The 25,169-nt window shown below is 39.1% G+C and overlaps 1 protein-coding gene across 1 annotated transcript in view; it reads right to left on the reverse strand.

The window, feature by feature from the left end:
- LOC103732319 (contactin-associated protein-like 5) overlaps nucleotides 1-25,169 on the reverse strand; it is a 431,937-nt gene that overhangs the window by 354,134 nt on the left and 52,634 nt on the right. The window contains exon 2 of the mRNA XM_008830875.2: nucleotides 14,287-14,406. Coding sequence (XP_008829097.1) covers nucleotides 14,287-14,362 — 76 coding nt within the window. The 5' untranslated portion in view covers nucleotides 14,363-14,406. The remainder of the gene's footprint in view (nucleotides 1-14,286; nucleotides 14,407-25,169) is intronic.

The raw sequence follows: 25,169 nt of genomic DNA on the forward strand, positions 1-25,169 counted from the left end.
TTATATGCAAGGGATTTTGCATGCATACACACACACACATATGTATAACTTTACTGAACAGTGGGAAAACGATGCATTTGGAAAATAAAGATACATATTTTCATACATGACCAAGTATCCTATTAACATTAAAAGGTTACAAGTAAACTGCCAAAAATATTTTGAGTTCTAAGGAAAATACAGTCAGAGATACTCACCTTTTTTATTGTGTTTTATCCCTATTGGAAGTTTTCTCCAAAAGTGTCCCTCCAGACTCCTAAAAACTCTGAGGTGGCATGGCCCTTTGGAAGAGGGCAAGTGTTTTTCATTAGGAAAGGGGGGCTCCTGTCTTAAACAACAATCAGTCACAGAGGACAGCTGTGAAAGGTAAATGAAGGTATATTCTACCATCACACCACGACATGTCATGATTATAGCACTTCCTCAATTTGGAGTGTAGGGACTTTGCATATTCAGTTTTTAATATTCATTGTCAATTTGACAGGAACTAGAGACACCTAGGAGACAAACCTCCAGGAATGTCTCTGAAGAACTTTTTAAATTGAAGTAAAGTCAGAAGATCCAACTTAAATGTGGGCAGAACAGTCCATGGACTGGAGTCCCACTGAATTAAAAGGAGAAAGTGAGCTGAGCACCAGCATTCATCTCTCTCTGCTTCCTGACTGTGGATACAATGTGACACGCTGCCTCCCTGCTCCTGCCCCCACATCTTGTCATATCATGATAGACTACAACCTCAATCTGTGAGCCACAATAAAGTCTTCTTTTGTTAAGTTGCTTTCATTTGGTATTTTGTCACAGCTATGAGGGAAGTAATCAATGAAGCATATATATTGAAATTTTCATATTGATCTTAAAAGGCAACCACTTTTATCATCTTCATTTTACTGACAAAGAAACTGAGATCCAGAAAGGCTAAATGCTTTGAAGAAAGTACAGGATCAGTATGTAGAGCTCTTTAATTTGAATTTCAGTACTACTTCAAAACATAGTCCTTATCCTATGTTTGAAGACTGCCCTGAGAAAAGCTGGGTGGCGAAGAAAGAACAGGAAGGAAATGAGGAGCAGAGCGACATGTCTACTCTTGAGAAGAAGTTGCAAATCATATAATGATTCACACCCAGCTAAGACTGAATACAGAGGCTGTTGCCAAAGCTCCAAACTCTTTTTGATTTAACAGGAAAGGTATTAGTTTAAGATAAATTACAGAGACGTAGAAAAGAATAACGGAGAAATAGAAAAATGAGAGTTTAATTTGGTAGTGATATCACTGAGTTCAATTTACACTGGAGTCACTAGTGTATGTTAAGAGTAGACTGAAAGATTCATCACATCCTGTATTAGTCTATTTTCCATTGCTATAACAAAATACCGAAGGCTGAGTAGTGACTGAAGAGATTTTTCTTTTTACCTCACAGATTGGAGACTGAATATTCAAGAGCACAGTGCCCACTCTGGTAAAGGCAGAGTTATCATAGGGATGGAGCATGCATAAGAGGAGAGACTATGTGGTGATACAGATGGCCCAAAAGTCTATGAGATATTATCTTGCTCCTTCATAAAAATGCTCCTGAGAACCAAGCAGGATTCCATGAGAACTCCCTTAATCTCCATTGTGGCAGTACCCCAATGGCTTAATAACCTCTTAGTAGGGCCCTCCCTCACAACTTTGACTTACCTGTTATGGTGCCAGATTAGGGACCAAACCCCTGACCCTCCAACTCAAGGGTAAATCACATTGAATCCACGGCAAACTCTTTCTCTTTTTCTTTCTTTTCTTCTTTTCCTTTCCCTTCTTTCTTCTTCCTTCCTTCCTTCTTTTCTGTCTTTCATCGTGTTTGCATGTATGACATATGCATGTTTGTGCACATGTGAGTGCTTGCATGTGGAGGTCAGAGGTTGATCATGATGTCGTCTATCACTCTCCATTTTATTATTTTTAAAATATTTTATTAATTATTTTATGTGTATGAGTGTATTGCCTGCATGTATGTAGGTGCACCCCTGTCCTGCGATGCCTTCAGAAATCAGAAGAAGGTGTCAGAATTCCCCTGGAACTGTAGTTACAGATGGTTGTTAGCCACCATGTGGATGCTGGGACTCAAACCCAGGTCCTCTGCAAGAGTGGCCAGTGCTCTTAATCATTGAGTAATCTCTCCAGCCCCTTGCCACTTTATTTTTTGAGGCAGTTTCTCTTACTGAGATTGAGCTCACACCAATTCAGTTATACTAGCTAGCCAATGAGTCCTAGGGATCCTCCTGTCTCCACTTGCCCAGCACTGAGATTACATGCACATGGTACTATGCCTGGCTTTTTAACTGGATGCTAAACTTCCAAACTCAGGTCCTCACACTTTAATTGGAAGTACATTACTCACTGAGCCATCTCCCCAAGCCCTTGTCTCTTATTTTCTAACAAAAAACTCATACTCTCACAGGAACACATCAGTAAACAAAGATAGTTTTCATTCAGTATCATCAGTTATAGTCAAAAATGTCCATAAGGTGAGAGGACAGCACAGGGCTAGGGCACTCTTGCAGACTGAGGATTCCCAGATAGGTACTGAACATTATTTAGAGAAGCAGAGGCAACTGAAGGAACTGGATTTGCGTGTGTGTGTGTGTGTGTGTGTGTGTGTGTGTGAAAAGTGAGAGAGAGAGAGAGAGAGAGAGAGAGAGAGAGAGAGAGAGACAGACAGACAGACAGACAGACAGAGACAGAGACAGGAGCTAGATTATGGAGGCTTAGTATGTCCAAAATCTGTAGGGAAGGCTGGCCTCAGGCCGGAGATTCTGGAAGAGTTGCAGTTCAAGCCCCACATTACATGAGTCAATTCCTTCATATTCAGTAGATAGCATTGCTTTATTCTGACCTTCAGCTGATTGTGTATGGTATAGTCCCATGTTGGAGGGCAGCCAGCTTGAAGTTCACTGAGTTAAATGTTAGCCTCATTCAAAAATTACCTTCACAGAGAACATGCCAGGCAGTGTTTGGGTAAATATATCATATAGCTGAGCAATGTATCACTAGTGCTCATCAGTTTTCCTATGTTGATTGTTATAGTAAATTGTTATAGGAGTCACAATGCTTGCAGTAGCCTATGTTATCTTTTAGTAAATTGGAGGCCCAATTTTCTAACTCAAACTGGTTGAAACCAAACACCCAAGAATTTAATGGGTCACCAAAACTGTATGCTCAGAGCACAGGGACACCACCAACTTCACCACGTGTCCTCGGAAGAACTGAGCAGTTTGGTTTCACCTGGGTGGATCACACTGTGTGTAATTCACCCTCCTTCACCTTTGTGATCATCATCTTCTTGGAGATTCCTTCTTTAACCTATAAGCATTTCTAAACCCCCTCCTGCAGAATGTGGATTTGAAACTTGCTCTTTCATTTCCAACCTGGCTGCTTCAGTGAATAATCTCTTTGGCAGTACTCACAGTTTTAATATATAGACTATTGTCCAACAGGAAAACGGGCCTGGCTCAGTGACATTGTTGCCTCAGTTTCTAATGTAATGTCCTGAGAAAAGAGACTGTGTTTTCAGAAAGCAGAGCTGAGGCCAGATGATCTTCCTTCTGTTATTACTTCTCTGTTTTTGAAAGGAGACAAGAGGGATCTACATAGGCACATTTACTCTATGCTATAAAGGCACACTGATGCTTCATAATGGTGGAAACAGGAGATAGAAACTGGTCAGTTAGGACAGGGGCACCAAAACAGCAGTTCTAAGAATGTCCTTGCTGGAGGTCAGAAGAGAGTTCTGTCACCTGATTACCTGTTGCCGGGAAGTGAAACACAGTAGATGACTGAAGGTGAGAAGAGGTGCCTGGACACCTGGGTGGGCCAACTGCACTGAGCAGCTCATCCCCAACCCTGTGCCTCACCCCAGATTCTACAATAAGTCCTTTACAAAGTCCCCAGGCTAGCAGTCTGATGGCTGTTTGGATCCCAGGACCTGTGCCTGCTTTACCTGAGTTCTGTCTTCTGACCCTCTCTCTCTTAAGCTCTTACTTATAAATATATGATAAACTTCTCTCTAAAACTCACCATCAGTGGTCCTTGAATTTCCTTCTTTGAATTTGTAATAACAACAACAAAATTCTCAAAGCCCCTGACTCTAGGCAGGTTTAATGGAAACTGAGTTTTCTGTGACTCTAGTCCCCTTAAACTAAGTTCATCAAGAGTCAAGAAAGGTTCTGTCAAAATCAAAAACACCCTTAAATTTTCTCATATCGTAATGGGAATTGATATTTCATATTTGTTTTAGTTACATTTTTGCTGTGATAAAATATCATGACCAAAAGTAGCTTATGGAAAGAAGAGTTTGTTTCTGGCTTATGGTTCCAGAGAAAAAGAGTCCACCATGGCTGGGAAGTAGGGCAGCAAGCAGCAGGCATGAAAACAAAAGCCAAAACCTGAGAGCTCTCATCTTCAACACCAAACAGAAAGCAAGGAAAGCAAACAGGAAGTAGGGCAAGACTTTTGAGCTGTCAAGCCCTGCCATAGTGACTCACTTCCTTCCACAAGGCTATGCCTCTAAAGATTCCATGAGCTCTCAAACAGCACCATGAACTGGGGACAACGTGTTGAACTCCATGAGTGTATGTGGGGCACTTCTCATTCAAACCCCCACAATGCCTTAGAAAGGAATTTGAAAGTCTATCATGTAAATAACTTCTCAAGTACACAATGCTAATGTTTTTTGTTCTGAGATGACTTTGATCTAGATGGTACCTTGGGAGTATGGGAACCACAGAGATAGAGAGAGGTATGTGGGGGAAGGTACAGAAGATTATAAAGTGAAAAGCTCAGAGGCAAGGCTGCCCTCCTGACTTGAGGGCCAATACTCAACTTTGGGGTGATTGATAGCCCTTGTTCTGATTGTGCCTAAAATATGCTAGATGAGAATGGAACACAGATGTGGGGACATTAGTTCTCTAATTCTAAGATCAGCAGATTTCTGAAAATAAATGAATAAATAAAGTTAATAAAAGTTAGAGTCCATTCCTGTGTCAGCTCACTGGCATTGGTAAGGACAGGTAGCAAAAACTGGTATTCTGGTTACAGGCTCCCCGTTCTCTTCCTTCCTCTTTTGTTCTGTCAGTTGGATTGCTTTGTTATACTTTTCAGTGTCCTAAGTCATTCAAATTTAAGAACACAGAAGACTAAGGATTTCTGAAAAGAAAGATATATTCTTGATTTTCATTATACTCATGTATTAGAAAATCAATTTCCTGCCAGCTAAAGTTGATGATTGGTAATTTAATCTAAACATATATTTGCTTTAATTTCCAGACATATTTTAGGAAAAGAGAGGTAGCAAACAGAAAAGCAAAAAAGAGTTAAAATTTACTCATTTTCCAACTGCCTTTGACCAAAACAAACATATTCAAAAAGAAACATCAATCAATAGGCATCAAACTATCAGCTCAGGATGCAGTTCTCAGATTCGAATAGTTCTGGGTCCACCTCACCAATGTAGCAAGCTTTATTAATAAGTACATGCTCTCCTTTAGCTAGGATAGGATAAGCTATCAAACATAAACCCAGGAGATATTAGCATTGGAGGCAGAGTTCTGTGCCATGAAATCTTCTATGTCCTCTTAAGTGGCTTTAGGAATTCAAGTGTTTTAAACTATTGTAATGTAAATATTTTAATTTTAAAATATGTTTTAATGTAACAGGGTATGAAAAAAAAGTTACCAGAAACAAACTGCATCTTCAAACTGAATCTTTTGCAAGGTTGATTAATTGATTAGAGCTTCAGTGAGTGTAGTTTGGAATGTTGCAGGATCAGTCTGACTCCAATTTATTTTGTGATATGTTTAGACTCCTAAATAGGTGTTCCATGCCTTCTCCTATGTTTAACGTAATATCCTGTGACTAATAGATAAAAATCTTTTGAATGTATGAACTTAAGAAAACCCTAGTTACCACCAACCACAAGGCTAACATGTCATCTGATAGCACCTGAGGCCTTATTGCTGACGTTTCCACAATTTTCTGTAAATGCCTACTTAATGGTTCCACTGAGGTATTTAAAAAGTGACTTGATTTATGACTTTATTTTGTTACTTTAAAACCTCCATGAAACGTCTTTCGTGCTGCAACATGGAATTTGGCATAACATGAATCTGTGTTCCTTGGGCATAGTCACTCATATTTAGCCCCAGAATAAACTGTTTCTTATCCTTGTTGAACTGAAAGCTGCATTTTCATTATGACAAAGGAAAACCTAAATGTAGACACAAAAATGTTAATCAATCATACATAGATATAAAATGCATATATTCTTCAAAAAGGCATATATATACTCATTTTTGTATACTTGTTAGTATACCCAAACATCCCTCAGTGCATGTTCATCCACTGGGATCTAGTCAGCTTATCTAGAGTCACTTCCTTAAAGAAGATCATATTGCCTCAGCAAGCAGAAAGGAGCTGCCAATAGGTCTTCAGCTAATATTGGGGCCTGGTGCCCATTTCCCCAGTATCATGCTGGGTTTTTTAATCTGCTTGAGTTTGCATGGGTCTTGTGCATGTTGACACCATTACTGTAGATTCATATAAGCAAGGTCCCAGAAGCCTGTAAGTCTCTGTTTCTATAGAGTCATGTACCTCTTCTCCTGGCTCTTACAACGTTTCCACACCCTCTTCCCCAATGGATCCTGAGCTCAGGGTGAGTGGAGTTTAGTATAGAAATCCTGTCCAAGGACCTGCACTCAACAGACTCTTATTCTTAGGGTTGGGCATTTCACAGGCACATATTCTCTGTTTATGACTAGTTGTGGAATTCTGTAATAGTCTCTGTCTGTTGCAAAGAATCTTCTTCAATGAGTGGTGACTGGCACATTTGTATATAAGGATTTGGTGTTAAGATCCACAAATGAGGAAGAACATACTTCCTTTTTATTTGAGTCTGTGTTACTTCACTTAGTGCAACAGTTTCTAGTTCCATCAATTAAAGTGCATCTTTCATGATTTCATCTTTCTTTACCACTTAGTAGAACTCCATTGTATAAATGTACCAGATTTTAATTATCTACTTATCAGTTGAAGGGCACTTATGTTTCTTCCATTTCTTAGCTATTGGGAAAAGACCAACAAGAAACATGGATGGACAAATATTTCTACAGATGGGTGAGTTCGTTGGGTATATGCCAAGGTTTGGTATAGTGGATCATATGGTAGGATCATTTTTAGTTTTTTAAGAGTTCTCCACACTGCTTTCCATAGTGTTTGCATGAGTTTCCAATCCCACAAGCAGTGAATGAACATATCCCTTTCCCTACATCCTCTCCAATATTTGGTATCATTCTCTTGATTTTAGCTAGTCTGATTTGGATAAGCTAAAATTTTAAAGTGGATTTAATTTGCAGTGCTGTAAACGTCTCAAGATGTTAGTCACTTAATATGTTTCTTAGTCTTTGTTATTTCTTCTTTTGACAACACTCTCTTCAGATCGATAACCCATCTTTTAATTGTGTCATTTGTATTCTTCTTTGTTTTTTGAGTTCTTTTTATAATTTGGATATTAAACTTCTGTTAGATGTGTTGCTGTTGAAGATTTTTGCCCACTCTGTGGGTTTTCTCTTCACTTCCTTGGTTGTTTCTTGTATTGTACAGAAACTTTTTAGTTTAATGAGGTCACATGTGTTTATTGTTGACCTTAATGCCAGAGCAAATGATGTCCAATTTAGAAAGTCCTTTCCTACACCCATATCCTGTAGAATACTACCTCTGTTATCTTCTAACAGTTTCAAAGTTTCAGGGTTCACACTGAGGTTTTTAATTCATTTGAAGTTGACTTTTGTGCAATGTAAAAGATCAGAGTCTAATTATATTATTCTACATTTGGAGATCCAGTTTTTTTCTAGCAGCATTTGTTGAAGATGCTTTACTCCAGTGAGTGTTCTTTGTGCCTTTGTCAAATATCAGGTGACTGAAATTGCATGCACTTATGTTTGGGTCTTCAATAATGTCCCATTGATCTATCTGTCTGTTTATTGCCACTATCATACTGTTTTTATGACTATGGTTCTATAATACAGTTTAAGATCTGGTATGGTAATTCCCCCAGTATCCCTCTTTGTAATCAAGATTGCTTTGGCTACCCAGGTTCTTTCATAATTCCATACAAATGTTAGGAATTTTTTAATTCTGTGAAGAATGTCATAAAGATTTTGGTTGGTATTTCATTGAATATGTAGTTTGCTTTCAGTAAGATGATCATTTTCACAATATTAATTCTTCCAATCCATGACATGGGAAGTTTTTCCATCTCCTGTTGTCTTTCTCAGTCTCTTTCTTCAAAGATTTAAAAATTACATTAGAGAGCTCTCTAATGTCTTTGTTCAGTTTATTCCTAGATTTTTTTTGATCCTATTGTTAATAGAATGGTTTCCATGTACTCTTTCTCTGATTGTTTGTTATGGGTATATAGAAAAGCTAGTGACATTTGTAACCTGCCACATTGCTGAAAAGTTTTATGGTGGAAATTTTTGAGATCTCTTTTGTATACTATCATATCATCTGCAAATTGGAATAAATTGACCTCATTTCCAATTAGTACTCCTTTAATTTCCTTTTCTTGACATTTCTCTAGCAAGAGTTTGAAGCATCATACTATGAAGGAATGGGGATAGCAGACAGCCTTATTTCATTCCAGATTTTAATGGGAATGCTTCCAGTTTTTCTCCCTTTAGAATGATGTTGGCCATCAGTTTGTTTTATATAGCTTTAATTATGTTGAGGTAGGTTCCCTCCAGTACAAGTCCTTCTAGGAATTTTAACATAAATGCATTTTGGGTTTTGTCAAAGGTCTTTTCCGAATCTTTTGAGGTGACTATCTGATTTTTGTCTTTGAATGTTTATATGATTTATAACATTTATTCACTTATGTAGATTGAACCATCCCTGCATTACTGGACTAAAGCCACTTGATCATGGTAGATGATCTTTTGATATGTGTCTGTATGCAGTTTACAAGTATTTTGTTCAGAATTTTTGCATCTATATTCATTAATGATATGGATCTATAGTTTTAATTTTGGTTATGTCTTTACCTGGTTTTGGTAAAAAAGCGATGATGGCTTCATAGAAGGAGTTTTGGAGCTCTCCCTCTGACCTATCCTTTTGAATAATTTAAGTAGTATTGGTTTTAGATCTTCTTTAAATATCTGATAGAATTATGCTGTGAATCCATCCAGGTCTGGGATTTTTTTAAGATGGGAGGATTTATATTAATGTTTCAACTTCCTTATTTGTTATGTCTGTTTAAACTGTTGATCTCATCGTGGTTTAGCTCTGGTTGTTACCATAATTTTGTACATTCATCCATTTCTTTTAGATTTTTCATAGAGTAAAGGTTTCTAAAGTACACCTTTATAATGTTCTGGATATTTTTGGTCTATTGTGTTGTTTCCCCTTTCACCTCTGATTTTCTTGATATGGATTTGCTCTTTCTTTCTTTTGGTTAATTGGGCTAAAGGTCTATGTATGTTATTTATCTTTTCAAAGAAATAGTTCTTAGATTCATTGATTTTTGCATTGTTTACTTTGCTTCTATTTCATTAATTTCTGCTCTGATTTTTGCTATTTCTTCTCATATGCTGGGTTTGGGTTTCATTTGTTCTTGCCTTTCCAGAGTCTTGAGTTGCAACATTAAGCCATTTGTTTGTGCTCTCTCAGATTTTTAACTGTAGGCACTTAGAGCTATAAACTTCCCTCTTAGGACTGCTTTTAAGGTATGCAAGAGGTTTTGTTGTGTTTTATTATCTTGTTCATTTAGTTCCAGGAATACTTTTATTTTTTCCTTAATTTCTTCTTTGACCCATTCATCATTCAGAAATGTGCTGTTTAATCTATATGAGTTCATGTAGTTACTAGAACTTCTTCTGGTGTTGTCTTTAAGCATTATTGCATTGTGGTCTGATAGAATGCATGGACTTTCTGTATGTATGTATGTATGTATGTATGTATGTATGTATGTATTTGTGGAGGTTTGTTTTGTGCTAGAGTATGTGGTCCATTTTAGAGAAACTTCCAGTTTCTGTTGCCTCTTAAGTTGTTCCTTTCTTCAACCCTTTGTATTGCTTCAAATATTCTCTGAAAGCCTGGTTTGCTGGACACAAATGCTTTCAACTGGTTTGTGTCATGGAAGATTTTTCTTTCCCCTTCAACTGTAATAGACAGGTGTTTTTTGTTTTGTTTTGTTTTTATCTTTTTGAAGCAGGGTCTCCCCTGTAGCCCCAGCTGTCCTAGAACTCACTATGTATACCAGGCTGGCCTCGAACTCAAACTCACAGAGATCCACCTGCTTCTGCCTCCCAAATTCTGCCCAGCAATAATAGACAGTTATATTGTGTAAAGTATTCAGGGTTGTCATCTATGGTCCTTTAGAACTGGGAATACTTTGGTCCAGGCTCTTCTGACTTTCATAGTTTACATGGAAAATCAGCTGTAATTCTGATGGGTTTTCTTTTATATGTGACTTTTTGTTTTTCTCTTACAGCTTTCAGAATTCTATTTCTGTTCTGTACATCGAGTGCTTTTACTATGACATGCCGTAAGGAGAGTCTTTTCTGGTTCTAACTATTTGGTGCTCTGTGTGTTTCTTGTACTTGTATGTGTACGCCTTTCCTTACTTTGGGGAAATTTTCTTCTACAGTCCTGATGTAGTTCTGGTCAACACAATTTACTTGAGATTCTTCTCCTTTCTCTATTCCTATGATGCATACATGTTGTCTTTTTATAGTGTCCCACATTTCCTGCATATTCCATTCCTTCATAAAAATTTTTTCATATTATTTCCTTGAGTGCTTCAATTCTTCAACTTTATAGTCTAACCTTATTATTCAGTTTTCCCTTTCATTCATTAAATTGGTGAGGCTTTCTCTTGTTTTGAATCACCTTACCTAGATTTTTATTTCCTTCTTCATTTTAGCCCAAGTGGTCTTCAATATTTCTATCTCTTCTTTGAATTCAGTCAGAACTTTATCCCTATCTTCCTTCAGTTCTTTGAGTTTTTTGTGTGTTCTTTAAATTCATTGAATTATTTGATTATATTTATGACTGTTCCTTTAAATTCTGTGTCCTGTGTTATCTCTAGGGGTTTCTCATTATAGAACTCTTCTATAGGATTGATGTTTTTTGGTGGGAACATATTTTAGTTTGTCACATTTCATATTATTACTTTTTCATTGTGTTTTTTCATGTGAATTTTTTTGTTGCTCCTGATTCTGCTATAAATCCCAATCCTTCCTTTGTTGACATGCAGTTTGATTTTGTTCATATTTTTGATGTACCTTGGTTGCTTTCTGATTGGTCTAAGCTTCAGGATCTCTTTGATTTTATACTTGTGGGACCAGATCGCTCCAGCCAGGCTATTGAGGGCTCTCCAGGAGGGTCAAATGTCCCTAGCTAGTTCAGAACACTTCAGAAGCCTCAGATCTATAGTGCCAAGGTCAAAGGAGAGGAGATGGGAGATAGATGAGCTGGTCCCTACTAGTCAGCAGGGAAGCCCTAGCCCTGGAGCAGTGTTAGAGGTCATAGATTGTCCCAAAGCAGTGAGATGGGAATGGTCCTATTTGGGAAACTCACCCTATGGGGATTGAGTCAGGTGTTCTTAGGCAGTCTGCAGAGTGCTGGGCCCCTACTCATACATAGTCATTTATAGAAAAAAAATCTTTCCAAATCTCAAAGGATGAAATAACACTGACAATGTCTAGATTTGGGATTATGATAGGTTTTAACATATCTTCATACTGTTCTCCTGTCCTCAGTTTTTCAGCAATTAACACTGACTACTTTTGTAGCAAAAAAAAAAAAAAAAAAAAAATCAAAATGGTGTTTAAAGCAAAAACATATGCAACAAAATGTATGCAGTTAATGTTTCCGTGATGTGGACTATGACTGAGCCAGCAGTCTTTGCTGGCTTCCCTAGTCTTGGCTGGTAGTTGTACAATTTGTTTCCTGGAGCAAGTCATGAAGTTCTCATATTCTCTTTACTTTCGTGTAATATGGAGATTAAAAAGAACTATCAGCTCAGAGGTTTGGGAGGAGAACTAATAGAGATGATATTTTTAAGCTCCAGTTACCTAGGACATCTGAGCTCACTGACTGGCAGTCCTTTGGCTGTTACTGTACACATTCAGAGCTAGTCACTCCACAGTATGCATTTACCTACTTTCCTTATTTTGTAGCCAAAAATCCTCTACTTTTGTTGAAGGAGCAATCTGTACTTGAACAGTTAGAAAACTTAGGGCAAGTACATTTACTGAGTTTCCCAGGCTGGCCTTGCATAATGCATTTTAATCAAGAATCCATATGTCAATTACATTTTGAAAAGAACCAAGGTTTTTGCAAAGCCCAGTTCTTGATTAGGCTGTTAAACAAGATTAGTAAATAAACAAAAATGTAAACAACAAAATGATTTCTGCTTACTCTCTAAAGGCTGCTAAAAAGGAGCTAGTATATGTCTATGTTTTATAGAGATGAAGTACTAAGGAAATGCAAGAAAACTAGCATTTTCTGCAGACAAAGTCTGCCTCTTTTATTTAGTTAGATTATTTCTTGCAGTGTTTTAGTGCTGTTTCTGCCTGCAGCATTGCATAGAGGAGTTCTGATTTTACTGTGGAACAAATAACAACCACTGGTTCTTTGCATATCCTCAGTGCCTAGGAGAGTGTCTGGCTGTTAAAAGCTCCATAAATAATCTGGCCTAACTGCAGAGGAGCCTGGAGCATGAACACTCATGAGATTTGAGATACCTGATTTTCCTGCTTCATTACATGCTGCAGCTGGCATCTCTGAAGACTAGGGACTAGGATTTGAAATTGTGTGTGTGTGTGTGTGTGTGTGTGTGTGTGTGTGTGTGTGGTCTCGTCTGCACCAATTAATGACGGTAAAATGGAAGGACTGTTGCATAGCTAATGTTTAAAAGTACCTATCACATCAAGGTTTGTCACTGTGGAATTTTATTATAAATTGGCCATCTGATGCCATTTCTTTTTCTTAACATTTATTTTATTCATTTGGAGATTGAGGTTGAGCACATGTACATCACTGTGTTCCTGTGGAGGTCAGAGCACAACCTGAGGAGTCAATTCTCTCTTTTGTGCATGTAGGTCAAAGGGATCATACTAAGATGCTATTTCTAAACATGTAATATCCACCTCTCTATATGTTCTTCTGTTCTTGAGAAAGAAGTTAAAGGCTATCAGAATATTGCCAGGAAAAGCAATAATAGCCCATGGTTTTTTGCAAGGCAACTGTGTGATAACCAACTAATATACTCAGTTTGAACTAAGGTTCTTGGAAGAGGCATTTACCTTGAACAGTCTACAAAGGCTGGTTAACTGATTAAAACTTCAGTGATTGTGGTGAGGTTAGAATGTTGCAGATCCAGAGCCAAATGAACTTGGTCTTTGTTTGTGGAGTAGCTGGGTATTACACATCTCTGTGGACTACTGAACATTCTGTGACTGTTAGATAACTCCTTTTGGAACGTATAAGCAGACCTAGCTAGGAATGTCATCAGATAGCATCTGAGATATACAGCAGCTTTGCTGCCTTTGCAATTTTGCTGTAACTGCCTACTTGATGTTTCCACCAATATATTTGAAAAGTGTCTTGATTTATGTTGTTACTATAAAGATCTTATGAAACTGACATTGGAACATAGAATTTGGTGGTCTCTGGGCCATGATCACTTCTACTCAGCTCCAGAATAAGCTATCTCTTATCTCCTTTGAAGTGAGAGTGATATTTTGGGTCTTCACTAGCTGGTCTGATACACCTGGCTATCTGTGATCTCCATAGCTTCGTGGTGTGGTAGCTTTCAGTCCCATTTCACTGATGGGCATCTGAAAACCAGAGAGAAGGTAGGACTCACTTAGATACACAGTCTCCAGGGCCAAGCATGAACAGGACTTCTGCTTTCTGATCCAGGGCTTCCCACTGGTTTTCATGCTTTGTTTGTTCGTTGTTCATTCTCCTTTTCTTTTGTTTTTTGAGTCTTAACATAGAAAATGTCCTTAGCAAGCCCTACAGTAAATACTTGGTAATTGATTTTGTGTTTGGTAGAATAGTATCAAGACCATGGCCAAGTTTCCTCCACCCTCTCTCTTGAAAAATAACCTAGCTAATTCTTATTATCAAAATACTGTCCTTTCCCCACAAGCTAGTCCTTCAAAATTTTGTTCACTCAGGTGTCCCCTTCCAGTAACTTCCTTTTCTTTCATACCAGGTTAAGCACACTTGGAAATTCTGGCCCTTACCAGTGATATTGCAGTACACTTGGAGAGGTCCCAGCGGCCCGCTGCCATCAGAGTCAATGAAGAAGAACCCAGCCATGTTCCCTCGGTGCCTGTACACTTCACAGGATTGCTCATAGATGGCTGAAAAGACACAAAGGCAAACTTTGCTTGTCTCTTCATAGTGCCCTACAGGGGTCAGCAGCTCCTGCCTATGTTTGCTGCTTGTGTTTCTTCCTTTCTCTTTGAGCCGCCCCAAAGGCCTTTGCAACCCAGTGTTCTGGTACTTCATGGAGTTCTACACTACTGGTTTCATTTCTGTTGCTGTGATAAAATACCCTGATAAAATGCAACTAAGGGGAGAAGAGTTTGTTCTAGGTCACAGTTCCAGGTTATTGACCATTGTTTCCAGAAAGTGGAGAAGGCAGGAACTTGAAGCAACTAGTTACGACACATTCACAACCCAGAGCAGAGAGAAATGAACTCATATGTGCTGACTTGTGTACGCTCAGCGGAGTTTTTCCAGTTTTTACAGTTCAGGGCCTAAACTAGAGAATGGTGGCATCCATACCCACTATGCATGCTGGGTCTTCCCACAGATACATGCCCACAGGCCAACTCAATGTAAATAATCCCTCATTAAGACTATCTTCGAAGTTGATCCTAGGTTCATTTTTCTACATGCATTTCAGGAGATACATCTACCATAAGGTCTCTCCTATTTCTTATCTGTTCCTCATCTTTGCCAATTTACATTCTGGCCCTACAGTATCCAAAGCTAGGATCATCAACATATTAGTTTATCTTCCAGAATGTGCTACAAGATAGCTAAGAATTCTGGCTTAGTACCACTTGATATTGCATCACAGACTCCAGCAGAGTTCTAGATACACATCAAAGCTCAACAAATATTTGAATGCTCAATTTTAAAAATGAATATATGTAATTATGCCTTTTTACCAATAAAGCACAAGGACATTTTCTCTGTGGGGGTGGTTTGTAGGGTATGTATGTGAAGTTACACATGCATGTGCTTATGCATGTGGAGCCAGTAGTCATGTGGAGTATACATATGTGTAGTTATACATGCATGTGTCCTGTGTGCTTATGTATGTGGAGCCAGTAGCCATGCAGGGTGTGCGTGCTTCACATGCATTTGTGTGTGCTTGTGTTTGTGGAGTCAGTAGTCATCTTTGGGGTTGTTCCTCAGATCTAGCCACCTTAGTTTTTGAAACAATGGTCTCTTCTTTGACCTGGCCTTACCAATTTGGCTGGGCTGGCTGGCCAGTGAGCCCTAGGGATCTATCTGCTTATCTCCAACTCCCCAGCTCTAGGAATATAAGAATGTGCTTACATGCCATGCCTGGATTTCATGTGTTCTGGTGATCAGAGTTGGGTGATCATGCTTGCGAGGCAAGCAGTTTATCTACTGAGATATCTCCCCAGCCCGAAGGATACTGTCTTCCATCTATATCTCTAGCTCTGCATAGTAACTGGCATAGAATAGGTTTAGATCCAAGTTCGGTATATCCTCACTTAATCTCTTACTAATTTACAGATATATGCCCACAAATGTAGTTTTCACAAGAGAATAGAACTGTGTCTGAGGCCGTCAGCCTCTGTCCCCGAGCTCACCACCCAGAGGAGACACAGAGGTCCTTGTGTGCTTACATATGGCAGGCATGGGTCATAGGTACCCCATAATTTGGAGCTTTAACTTATCTACTGATGTGAGAAATACGTTACTCTTATTGAATCATCATGAATAAATTTGGAGGATTGTAAGGAGATGGTTGAAAAGACACATAGACTATCTTATGCATTAAAAAAATATCTGATACTTCAGACAAAATACTGTCACTCAGATCTGTAGGAATGCATTCAATTTTATCACCCAGCCATGCTTAAAACATTTCAGTGGCTCCCAGCATCCTTCAAGATAGAGTGCATGCTCGTCACCTTAGCCGACTCCTGCCCCTGTGACTAATGCCCCATCTCAGGAATATGAAGCTGTCGTTAGTCATGATCAAGTGTAAGAGGCACCTCAAATAATTCATTACTGGTGAAGTTCTGAAGCCAGAAAGAGTTGGAGATTTTTTTATAAATTAAGAGAGCATTCAAGGTTGTGCCTGTGCCCGTGAAACCCTCACCAGCATTCCTCTACTGTCTAAAGCAGGGGTAAATGCATGTGTCATGTTGGGTCCTGTATATTGAACAGAAGGCACAGCATACATACTTGCTAAAATTTCATAATGCATTTGGGTGTGTGGCACACATGTGAACATCAAGTCCTACAAGTATCCTCTCCACAAGCATTCCTACACTCATATGAAAGGCATTGCCATTGCCATTTTCTCAGAAACATGATGGGTAAACACCACCCAAATAGCTAGTGGGTGTTTGCATAATGGTTGAGAACACAGGGTAAGAAAGATGGCTCAGCAGGTAAAGGTACCTGCTGCCAAGCCTGACACCCTGAATTCCATCCCTGGAACTCACATAGTAGAAGTTGGAGCACTGACTCTGGTAAGTTCTCCTCTGACCTCTACACATGTACTATGTTATACATGCATACACACATGCACACACAGAGATATATACACACAATATAATTTTGTAAGATGGAATTTAAAATGAACTGGGTTATGTTTTACAGAGTTTGCTTCTCACTACCTATGGTGGCATGTAAGGCTGATTCCTCCTACTCCTAAGGTGAGCTTTGGGATGGACACTTCTTGATATTCAGATACTCCTTTTGTTTTAATTACTTTTATCATTGCTGTGACAAAATACCTGATGGGAAACAATTTAAGGGAGGAAGCCTTTGTTCTGGATGCAGTTCAAGGGATACAGTTCATGATGGTGAATAAAACATAGGGGCAGATGGAGAAGACATAGGGGCAGGGGTAGGAGATAGTTAAAGAGTGAACAGGAAGTTGAACCTGTCTATGAAACCTCAAGGGCAACGCCCAGTGACCCACGCACTGCAGCAAGGTTCTTCTTCCTGAAGGTTTCACAATCTCCCCAAACAGTGCCACCAGTTGAGGACCAAGTATTCAAACATGCGAACAATTGGGGAACATTTCACATTAAAACATTAATTTCTTATTAAGAAATTCACCTTTGCTGGGTGTGATGGTGCATGCCTTTAATCCCAGCACTTGGGAAGGATAGGCAGGCAGATTTCTCGGAGATCAAGGTCAGCTTGGTCCCCATAGCAAGTTCTAGGCCAGCTGGGACTATAGGAAAACCCTGTCTCAAAACATCAAAAAAAAAAATCATCTTTATCCTAAGTATATTGGATTTATTGGCTGGTTCTGAAGAAATACATGATAGAAGCAATAGACATCATTGTTAAGATTCAATTATAAAAAGGCAATGACCACAATCTTGGGAGCTCCTGCATTGCTCCCTGAGAGAGAAGTCATTGACCTCTAAAGAAGGGAGCTCTATGGAGAAGCCCTATATGAGACAGCTTAGATGCTTCTGCATCTTTCTAGGAGGGTGAGCACATGTCCACGTGATTGAAGAGGGGCTTGATAATCAACTAAAGTTATACAGACCTGGCTATTCTTTCTTTAGAAATCACATCTTCCCGTTCAGTTACATAAGTATCTGGGATATCCAATTCTATGTCTGCAAGAATCTTCAAATGTAAATTTATTCTTTCTTAGATTCTACTATTTGTGTGTGTGCACATGTATGTATAGTGTATTTTGATGTATGTGTATGTGTATGTAATCATGTGTGTGACTACAGTGTCACGGTGCTTAGGTGGAGGTCCGAGGACAACCTCCAGTTTCTATCCTCCCCTGTCACCTTATATGAAGCAGATTCTCTTTGTTTTCTGCTGTGTATGCCAGACTATCTAGCTTATTAGAGTTCAGATTTCCCCTGTCACTGCCTCCCAACTCCCTAGGGAGCACTGGGATCACAGCCACTGGAGTTGCAAGTCCTAATTTTACATGTTTTCTTGGATTAACAAGCCATCTCCCCAGCCCCAGGTTATACTATTTATTTTCTTAAAGATTTTATTTTTATTTCTTCTTGATCCATTTCTCTGTGTGTGTCCCATGTGCGTGAGGATACCCACAGGGGCCAGAACAGAGTGCCAGATCCCCTGTTGCTGGAGTTACGAGTAGTTGTAAGCTGCCTGATGTAGGTGCTGGGAAATACATGCAGGTCCTCTGGAAGGTCCGCAAGTCCTTTCAGACAGTGAGAGCCATCTCTTGTCCCCAAGATTCTACCATTTCTCAGTTAGGATTTGATTCTGTAGATGAGCTCATTTGCTGCTCTCCACCTCTTCACTTTCCAGCCTTCAGTGTTTCCATGCTCTTACCACCTGTGCTTTGTTGGCTTCACAGGTTGTGAGGGCAGCATTAAGATCTCACATGCTGTTCCAGCCTCTGCAATGGGTGGTTCACCCTGGCCAGCCCTCTGAGCTACTACATAAGAAACACCTGTTTCTGCTCTTGCCTCCCTGGCTCCTGGCCAGGTGCACTGAAAACCTCTAAGCACACAGTCAGGAACATCACTGGCCTGGAAGGGATAAATGGGAAGGTACTTCTCTCTTGAATCACAGAGCTATTAAAAATTCATTTGTTACTATTTGTGTGTGACTTTAGGATGAATTGAAGTTAAATAGCCATATTCAATCTACCCTCTGTTCCAAGAAGCCAAATTTGTTCTTTTTATTTATAGAATTGTAAACAAAAGTTCCCAGAAAGAAATTGTCTTTAACTGAACTTTCTGCAAGGATAATTAACTGATTAGACCTTAAATGATTGTGGAGAGTTTGGAAATCTGCCAGTACAGTGCCTAGTTACAGTGTTTCTCAGGTTATCCTTAGCCCCTAAATAGCCATTCCTTGCCCACCACTATGTCTAACCTATTGGAATGCATTAATTTATCCAATCCCTAGTTTCCACCAATGAAAAGGCTGAGTTTAGCATCAGATAGCATCTGAGGCCTGTAGCTGAGCCATCTCGACCTCCTTCAACCCACCTAATGTTTCCACTGATGTTATTTTACAAGTGCCTTGGTTTATGGCTTTCTTTGTTCTGTTGCCATAAAATATTTACCGAACTCTTGCCAGAGTGAAACATGGAATTTGGAGTAACGTAAACTGTGTTCCTAGGCCATAGTCACTCATACTTAGCTCCGGATAAATGATTTTTACAGCAGCAGTAAAGGCCTAGTCAAGAGACATGAATCCCTGGTCGGTGGAGACCTGACATTCCAATTGTGTCAAACCAGTCACCTGGCCAAGGGAGCATCCCTAGGAAGGTGGTTTCAACTCAGACCATACTACAGAGATAGGTACAATAATTAGTTCTTTAATGAGATAGTGCACTTTTTCTGTCCAGAATCCCACCTTTAAGCAAGGTGAACAGGACAATGACATGCAGCTTTGCACATCTGCATGCTTTACTAAATTCTTCAGAAAAGTGTAACCTTTCCTTTTCCTCTTTCTCTTTCCTAAACATACTTTTCCTAATGAATTGAACTCTCCCAATTTTGGGGTTTCTTTACTCTTTCTCTAAAGCTCCCCTCCATGTGGCTCCATGCTGGCTTAAATGTCTTGAAGATTTCCCCTTCTCCTCCTCCTTCAGCAGCTGCTGAGATTTTCAGCTCGCCTGCCCTGGAGAATTTTCCTTTTAAACACTAATAAAATTGTCTTCAAGCTTCCATGTGAGTTCATTTTTTTAGAATACTTTATTATTTTATTTTGTGTGTATGAGTATATTGCCTGCATGTATGTAAGTGTACCCATGTCCTGCAATGCTTGAGGACATCAGAAGAGAACTTCTGATTCCTCTGGAACTGGAGTTACAGATGGTTGTTAGCCATCATGTGGGTGCTGAGAATCAAACGCAGGCCCTCCGCAAGAGCAGCCATTGCTTCTGACCACTGAGCTATCTCTACAGCCCTTGAGTTCATTCTTAATTTTTTTTTATTAATGAGACCAAGAACCTCAAGAGGGACCTCTATTTTTACCCCTTTAAGATGAGAACTTCAACAGAATTTGCTTCCCACACTACTTATCTAGACAATACACTCTGCCTGTGGAAAATTTAATTTAATTTAATATACAACATATACCTCCAACCAGTAGGAAAACTTTGACTGCTTCTAAGAGTTAATGAGATCACTGGAAGCCATGGGAAAGAAGGTAACAGTGGATGCAGTGGATCAAATTTCAAGAGAGACACAGATTTAATATTAAAAGTGGGATATATGTATGGTCTTGAAGAAGAGAAGATGCCATTTATAAACTATAAAAATATTACTAACGATTAAAATTCAGAATTAGTCAAAGAAAATATGGATAAACATATTTATGATAAAAATGAATGAAAAAGAAAAGAATATAAAAGGTAAATCAAGAATGGTAAAAATATGATAAAGTACCAAATGAGCAAACTGGGAAAAATAAACATTTAAATGACAAAACATTTATATAAGATCTCAAGTTCAGTAGAGGACATGAGCCAAATTAGTTCTTGAGGTCACAAATTTTCTTCAAGTCCAAAGAAAGTGGTGGTGGGGTCCTACGCAAAGGAAAGAATTTCGGAACACTCAGAGGAACAGGAAGTCTACTTGAAGACTTTTTAGGGAAGGGAAGGTGGGAGGCAGTGGAGGAATGTCTTGTGGGGGGTCTTGCATTGTGAGGAAAAGAGGTAAGGATTATGTTACTGTATGACTTAGAAGATGTGGGGAGCTGTGGAGGAAGGGCCCATTTAGCTAAGGTACATTCATTACAAGGATGGCTCCAGTCTTGCATCCCGAGAACTGAGTCATTTTCCTGGAATCCAGGCACTTGGGAAGTCTGTTTAAAGATTCGTAGTCAGGCTATTCTTTCTTCCTGAAGTAGCAGGGATCCTAGAATCAACCTGGAGGGGCAACAGAGTGGGCTGCAGATGCATCTGGTGTGGGATTTTAGTATTTCTTTCCTGGAGTCCAGCAACAACCTGTGACAGTCACACACCTCCTCTCCCCTCTCGTAGAGTGATTGTCAGTAGTTGTGAGACTCACAGGCATTGTGTCCTGATTAGCCCCTATCTTCACTCTAACAACATTTCTAATATATTTCAAAAATTAAGAGTCAAGACAGCAGGGCAATAATCTACTGAATAATATGCTGAAATATAAATGTGCAGTCAGAAAAATAACTGCAACTAAATCTGAAGCAAATGAAAATGTGCCTGGATTTTCTAATAATGAGATGTTTGCTAATTAAAACTACATTAAGCCAGGCAGGGTAATATATGGCTGTCATTCCAACAGCTGGAGCAAGAGGATCTCCATGAATTTGAGGCACACCCAGGCTACACAGCAAGATCCTATTTCAAGCAAGCAAACAAACAAACAAACAAGCAAACAAACAAACCCACACATTGATACACAGTTTTTGATATACTAAGTTAGTATGGAAGGACCCACAATATTTGACTGCTACTACTGGAGAAAAGGGACTCTCGTACATACATATATAGAAATCAACAGTCATACATATGGAAAAATATAAACATAGATTTACATATGAATGCACACAATAAACCTGCATAACAGGCTCACAAGGATTCAAACTGATACAAAAGATAGGTGTGGAATTTAAGAATAGCAGTAAAGCTACTCATGCATTTATATTTTGATGTAGAAATTTTATTTGTGTTGATGTAGTACAGTGAATTTCGGAATAAACAAACAAAAACAAATGCAGAAAGGAAGGCAAAAGAGAGAAAAGAAGGAAGGAAAGAAAAAAGGAAGGAAAAAAGGTAAAGAAAGAAAAGAATGAATGAAAAGAGGAGACAGAGAGGGAGAAGGGAGAGAGGAGAAGGGGATGAGGAGGAGGTAAGGGGAAAAGAAAAAGAGGGAGAGAAAGGGGAAACCAAAAGGAGAAAGAAGGTGGGAAGAGGGAAAGGCACACAAACAGGTTCAGCTTAGCTTTGAGAACCATGATGCCTCACTGAAAGGATACCAGGAAGTGCATTCCAGAACACTGGTTTCAGAAAAAGTAAAAGTGAAGAAAAGTAGATTTAATATGCTAGTGCTTGTTGAGAAAATAGTTCCCTTTCTTCTTATTTATATCTTTCTATATTAAATATATTTTTATCAATTCTTTGAGACTTTGTATAATGTATTTTGATCATATTCACTCTGCCTCCTCCACCTCCTTTCAGACCAACTCCCTTCCCTACTCACTTAACTTTGTGTCCTCTTTAAAAAGAAAATCAAGTCCAATTTATGCTGCCCATATATTCTTGGGTGTGGTCCATCCCCCTAGACAGTGGTTAACTTACCAGGAACCACACCTCTAAAGAAAACTGACTCTACCTCTCTCAGCAGTCATCAATTGCCAGTAACTCCTCAGCTAGAGGTGTGACTAAGTGCCCACCTACTCCTCCCATGCTGAAATTTTTGTGTAGTTTGAGCTTGCTAAAGTATTGTGCATGTGACACAATGGCTGTGAGTTCATATGGGCAATAACCCTGCTGTTTGAAAAACACTGTTTCCTTGTGGTCATCTCTGACTCTGGGTTCTTACAGTCTTTATACCCCCTCTTCCACAGTGATTCATGAGCCTCAGGCAGAAGGAGAATGATTCCCTGGCCTTAGGAGGAGGGAGAGGATATATATATCTCCCATCTTAGGGATAAGCACTCTGTTTTCTTTTAGTCTCCACACCTTGATAAACTGTTGGTTTCTGTGTTTATCACCATCTAGGGCAAAAAAGAAGCATCTCTCATGTTGGGATGAGAGATACACTAATCTGTGACTATAGCTATAAGTTATTAGAAGTCTGTTTATTACGACTATGCCTATTTAGCAGAATAAAAATAATAGTTTCTTCATAAGGGGCTGTAACCTATCTAGCTACAGGTTTGTGGCTTCAGTAACAATGATGGGTATGGGTTCTGTATTGTGGAGAGGGCCTTAAGTCCAATCAGAAAGTGGTAGGTTACTTCCGTGTCATTTGTACAATTATTGCGCAGGTGGACATGACTTGCCAGGCCAGGCATTACTGTAGCACCACAGTTCATAGATGGGTAAGGTTGATGATTACTTTATTCTCTGGTAGTGTGCATAGCATTTTCCAGCTTTGTAAAAGTGAGGTGGTAGAGATGAAGCTACCAGGTGAGTACCAGTTTGATTTCCCCATGTTCTATGATTTGCTTAAGTGGTGTCTTCAGAAATGGGATCTTACCATGAATTTCTGGAGGCTAACCAAAAGCACAGGCAATATATGGTAAGGTTTGGGGGTGTGTGAGTCCCATTGGACAGTATCTCCAAAAAAGGTAACACATTCATGGATCTGGCCTTTTCATTTGCTACTTATATTACCTAATAGTGACATTATTGCCCCATTATAAGGTAATTGCATTTAAACTATTTTGATACATGTGTATGTATATATTTATGAAGATTGTGCAGTTGTATTTTTCCATATAACTTTTTCAAAAGGTATTCAGTTTTAGTTTCCTTTCCTCCATGTATATATACATATATATATGTACATATATATTAAATATCACTTTTTTAAAGTTGCTTATAGATTGAGGGAAGGGGCAGGAGGGACAGAAACATAAGACGCAAGGGGTATTTGAATATGCCTTATTTTGTTGGTTTTGCTTTGGAAATACGTAAATGTTTTACAGAATTACAAGTGTATTAGCTTTTTTGCAGAGTTAAAAATGATACCAAGAATGTTACCAGCTTCTGCCTCAGCTCTAAAAGTCTAGTAGGTGTCATTGTGAAAGTGTGAGATGGATCCTTGCTAGGAAAAGCCATCTTGTCACAGCACTGGGTAGTACTGCCTCTAAGGCTAAAATCCTGGATTCCTTCCTCCAGGAAACTCTCTTACCTCCTAAATCAGTGTTAGGTAGACTCCCTCACTGTCCTCACCTCTGAGTATGCTTATCTTTCAATTCACCCTTTGACTTCCCCTGTTAGATCCTAAATTCCTGGAGAATACAGATTTTTTTTTCTCTGTATATATAAAAAGTACATTGGGGTACAGAGTTAGTTAAGCTGGTAGAGTGCTTGCTGTGTAAGCAGGACAACCAGAGTTTGATTCTTCAGAATCTGGTAGAGATAAAATAGGGCACAGTGGCAAATGCATATAATCTTAGTACTCAGAGGGTGGAAACAAGCAAATCCTTAAGGCTTTATGGCCAGCAGCCTTGTAAATCTGCTTAGGTAGTTCTAGGTGAGTGAGGGACTCAGTCTCAAAAACAAGGTGGATGGTGACTGAGGAATAACAACTGAGGTTGTTTACTGCCCAACAGGTATGCAAATATGCATATGCATGGACACCTGCTGATGTACACACATTCACAAAGGCATAGAGTTAATGAATGTTAGTTGAAAGTCTCCATTATTGCTAAAAGCTGAATTGAACAAAACAAGCTTCTACTGGAATCTCTGTGTTCTCTGTAATCCCTAGTAGAGCTAAGCCAGAAACTTCTTCATCACTGTCTAAAGGATCACCAGTGTTTTATAAGGATTCCAAATTAGCTCAGGAAGTGCTCTATAAGAGCACTGTGAAGAAGATGAGTACCTAAAAAGAAAACAGAAAGTCTGATGGTTGGGCTTTGGAGAGATGGCTGTCAGTATGGTGCTTGCCATATAAGGATGAGGACCATAGTTCAATTGATAGAACCCACATAAAAAGCCTTCCATGGCTGTCCCTGCTTGTAATCACCACAGTGGGGTGGCAAAGACAGCAGGAAATCTACTGTAAATCTCAGCATCTGCTCAGAAGAAGAGAACAGAGGAGAGAAGGTAAAAAGTGATGGTATTTGTGATAAGCTATAGTGGAGGTCAGCCACATTGTGCCAGTCAACCACACAGCAGGAGGGGAGCTTTAAATAAAGAGTAAGGAAGCCCAAAGTACCAGATGAAACA

The sequence above is a fragment of the Nannospalax galili genome, unplaced genomic scaffold (genome assembly GCF_000622305.1).
Source record: "Nannospalax galili isolate Female #2095 unplaced genomic scaffold, S.galili_v1.0 scaffold633, whole genome shotgun sequence".
NCBI classification, from domain to species: Eukaryota; Metazoa; Chordata; class Mammalia; order Rodentia; family Spalacidae; genus Nannospalax; species Nannospalax galili.